General features: G+C 43.1%; 1 protein-coding gene across 1 annotated transcript in view; it reads left to right on the plus strand.

Annotated features, from left to right (window-relative positions):
• Positions 1–1791, plus strand: part of LOC101854703 (ficolin-1-like) — a 5873-nt gene extending 4082 nt beyond the window's left edge. Inside the window, exons 4-5 of the mRNA XM_005094038.3 lie at positions 582–701; positions 1302–1791. Of these exons, the coding sequence (XP_005094095.1) occupies positions 582–701; positions 1302–1676 (495 nt within the window). The 3' untranslated portion in view covers positions 1677–1791. The remainder of the gene's footprint in view (positions 1–581; positions 702–1301) is intronic.
• Positions 1792–3969: the final 2178 nt, after the last annotated feature.

Genomic DNA, 3969 nt, shown 5'->3' on the forward strand with positions numbered 1-3969 from the left:
TATTAAATGCAACATTTTGCGCGTACATTGTAAAAGCCGGGCGCCCGTCTGTAGAATGGACCTCGACTTTAGTTCATTACATTTGATCCGGACCGTCTTATCGCATTCTGCTGGCATTTACAGATAGAAAACCACAGTGACCCGCAGCTGCCTTTTGATGTGCTGCTGGCATCAACGGGACACGTGGCAGCCCTCTGATGTGCTGCTGATCATGATTTTCCTTTATACACGCTATCGTGACCTTGGAACACAAAAGGCATTTGATTTTTGAGAATGGACTGCAAATAGCTTTTGCCCCTTGTGGAAAGAAAATCGACCGCATTCAAAAGGATCCCTTTAAATCAAACCTGCTCTTACGATCACCTGTCAAAAATAATTGCATTAATAAACTTGTCCCCCCCCCCCCCTTTTCTCCGTTTTCTACTTTGACACTGTCTAAGCTATCCACTGGTCTTTTGTTCTCGACAAAATGTAGCCGTCTTTGAGTTTCGACTGTACTGTCAAATTGGGTTTCGACGTACATATGTGTAGTGGGTCTGTGGGTAACGGTCTGTATTAAACTGTCTCCAACATGTCCCCAGAGACGAGCGTCCGCCGACGTGGACTTCTACCTTAACTGGGTGGACTATAAGTACGGCTTTGGGGATGTCTACGGCAACTTCTGGCTCGGCCTGGAGAAGGTCCACCAGTTGACGTTCAAGGAAAGTATTGTTGTCATTGTCGTTTTAAGGGTTTAGGGTTCCATTCAGTATGGAGGAGGGTGGTTGGAGGTGGGGGTGAAGGAGAATGTGAATTGCCCAGTGGTGTAGATTGTTGTAACCCCACCCGCTTGGCGGTGCCATTGACTGGTGCCACTGACTGGTGTCTTTAGGCCATTCCCAAGGGGGGGGAGGGGTGAAATTAACTTGTTCTTCTGCACGCACAGTAGAATTGTAAATGAGCTTATTCAACAATGTGGTGGTCATAACTGTGCCTAAACTGCAACGGGGAACTGCTTTCTCTTAATCTTACTATCGTCATATTTCCTCTTACTTCTTTTTGTTTTTTACTTTCTTGTGGCCCGCTAATTCCGGGGTACCTCGATAATCTAAGCAGACTGTGTGGTATTAAAGCTAGAGAGGTGAGCAGCGTAGTCTGATTCCCTGAAAAGACTTCTCTGTTGACATCCACCCTTTGGCGCTCATGTGACCTTATGCAATTGCGAGCACCATAAAACCTCTACTAAAACTAAAACCCAACAGATTTGTTACGTTAAAACAATAGATATTCATTTTGGTCGTTTTTGGCTTTGAATTTAACAGAGACGGTATGAACTGAGGGTTGATATCACATTCAACGGACAGGGATATTATGCTAACTACGATAACTTCACTCTCTTTGGAGAAGCGGAGAACTACAGAATCCGAGTATCTGGGTATTCGGGTAATTCATCTGATGGACTCGCCTACCACAATAACCAGCCTTTCACAACCAAAGACCGCGACAACGATGCCAAAAGTTCCAACAACTGCGCCGTGGAGTACCACGGTGCTTGGTGGTACAAGGCCTGCCACGACTCAAACCTTAACGGCAAATGGGGAAGTCAGGAATACGGCGAGGGCTTGGTATGGGACACCACCACCGGCGATTACGATTCGGCGACTTTTACTGAAATGAAGATCCGACCCCTAGATTGAGACGGAACTTGCCATACACGCTGTGATGACCTACGTTTTTGTTTTCTGAACGCTCAATAGAATATCTTTGGAAAAAAAAAGATTAAAGGAAGTTCATTAAAAAATTTCAAATGTATTGCCCTGCTTTCTTTGTTACTTTTATATTTTGTTCCCAATGTCGGCAAAGCGTGTGTTCTTTACGTATGTACAGATCTTGATGTTTAAGAGAAATTTCCTCTTGGTAGTACCTGTTCTATTCTATGAGCACACACTTGGACAAACTGAAGCGATTAACGACTTTCCATGTCGCCCACTGAGTCGAGCAGTGCAAAAGAGGGGATGGGGGCGGGTCGAGAGTGGATGAGGAACTGGAGCTGGGGTGTGAGGGGAGGACAATTCTACTTCTACCTCCATAATGAAAGCATTGGTACACTATTGTAATGTATTAGCCTAGCAAACTGAGATGTGAAAACGTACATTCGGTACACCTTGTCAAAAAATTGTTCACAGTCGATGCAAGATTTCGCTAAGTGAGGTGGCAAAAACACAGAGCTAAACCTCAAATGACACATTATGTGATCCAGTGACAAAGCGTATTTATTCAACAGTTTAGCGAGTTGACGTATCCGAAGTCTCCCCGGGCTGTGTCCATGGCCTCCTCGCTCTCCCCTACATAGGCTACGTTAATACATTTACACTATATCACACCAATATTGAACAATTTAACAAACATGCTTTTGCTGGTTGCAACTGTGCACCCCCCCCCCTTTAAAAAAAATCTGATGTTGTCGTGTCTTGCTCAAGGACACACCCCAGTGACCACCAATGTAAGAGCTAACACAGTGTGTCCAGCATCAGACCAGCAACAGCACAGCAACGGCAAAACGATGGGTCAAAATTTTAGGTAATATAGATAGCACTACGCCTAACGGAGTGGCGCCGTTTTGCCCGACCAGCGTGAACCCTGCATGAACCCAGCGTTCGCCCGTCGTTTTGCTGGTAAATTTCATTTTAGTACGACACTAAAATTCAACCAGCACGGACCAGAAAAACAAGATGGAGGCAGAAGCATTGATTGAAGCGGTGAGAAAAAGAAGTCCTATTTGACAAAAGTAATGAGAATTATTCAAATAGAGTTGTAATAAACCAACAATGGATTTGAAGTCGGCGAGGAAGTCGAAATTGATGGTGAGTAATATTTATTAAAATCTTTATCTAATTCAATTATCGAGGTTAAAGTCCCCCCCCCCCCCCCCCACTTCTCTCTCTCTCTCTCTCTCTCTCTCTCCTCCTTTCTCTCTCTCTCTCCTCCTTTCTCTCTCTCTCCCCCCCTCTCTCTTTCTCCTCCTTTCCCTCTCTCCTCCTTTCTCTCTCTCCTCCCTCTCTAATAATAATTAATAATAATAATAGTTATAATAATAATAATAATATTAATAATAATAATAATGGACTATACTGGACCCAGTTTCGGCCAGTTTCTTGCGACAAGGGAAATAAGAACCAGCCCAGAGTTCTTTGGATTGACCCAGCTGGGATTCGAACCCACGACTTCCCACATCGCAAGCGAACGCTCTACCACTTGAGCTAACGATGTTCAACATTGTTGTTTGACACAAAACAATAATAATAATAATCAGCGGACTTATTATTCATAATAATAATAATAATAACAACAAAAGAAATTTATTCTGTATATATTTCACCATGAGATTTATCTGGTAACACATTGATCATTTTGCCATGGAAGAGTTCCAGCAGGGGATGTAAAATAGTTCATCAATGTTTCTCGCACTTTCAAGGCATTTTTTTGTAGATCGAACGTTTCCATTGATATTGGATCCTTTGAAGTCTGTAGGAGTATTTGGGGTTTGAATCTTCTCACCCATTAAATCACACGGCGATACACGAAAGGGTTCTTGTATTAGAACAAAGTTGTGAAGCACAGTTATTGCCTTGACAATATTGGTCGCAGTGTTTGGTTGAACATCCATTGGCCTTTGCAAAAGTCTCCACATCATAGCTATTCTGCCAAAAGATCCTTCAACAACATTTCTTGCTCGTGACAGGCGATTATAAAAAAATCTGTCATGTGTAAGTTGCCGATGAGAGAAAGGCTTCATGATATTATCCTTTAATGGGAATGCATCATCGGCGACAAACATGAATGGCAACTTGATGTCCGTTTGTGGCACGGTGCCTTCAGTGGGAATACCGAGGGTTTCCGATGCAAGTTGTCTACCAAATACTGATTTATGAAAAATTCCTCCATCGTTATTACTTCCACACGAACCAACGTCAACTACCACAAATTTTC

Source organism: Aplysia californica, unplaced genomic scaffold (genome assembly GCF_000002075.1).
Source record: "Aplysia californica isolate F4 #8 unplaced genomic scaffold, AplCal3.0 scaffold00074, whole genome shotgun sequence".
Classification (NCBI taxonomy): Eukaryota; Metazoa; Mollusca; class Gastropoda; order Aplysiida; family Aplysiidae; genus Aplysia; species Aplysia californica.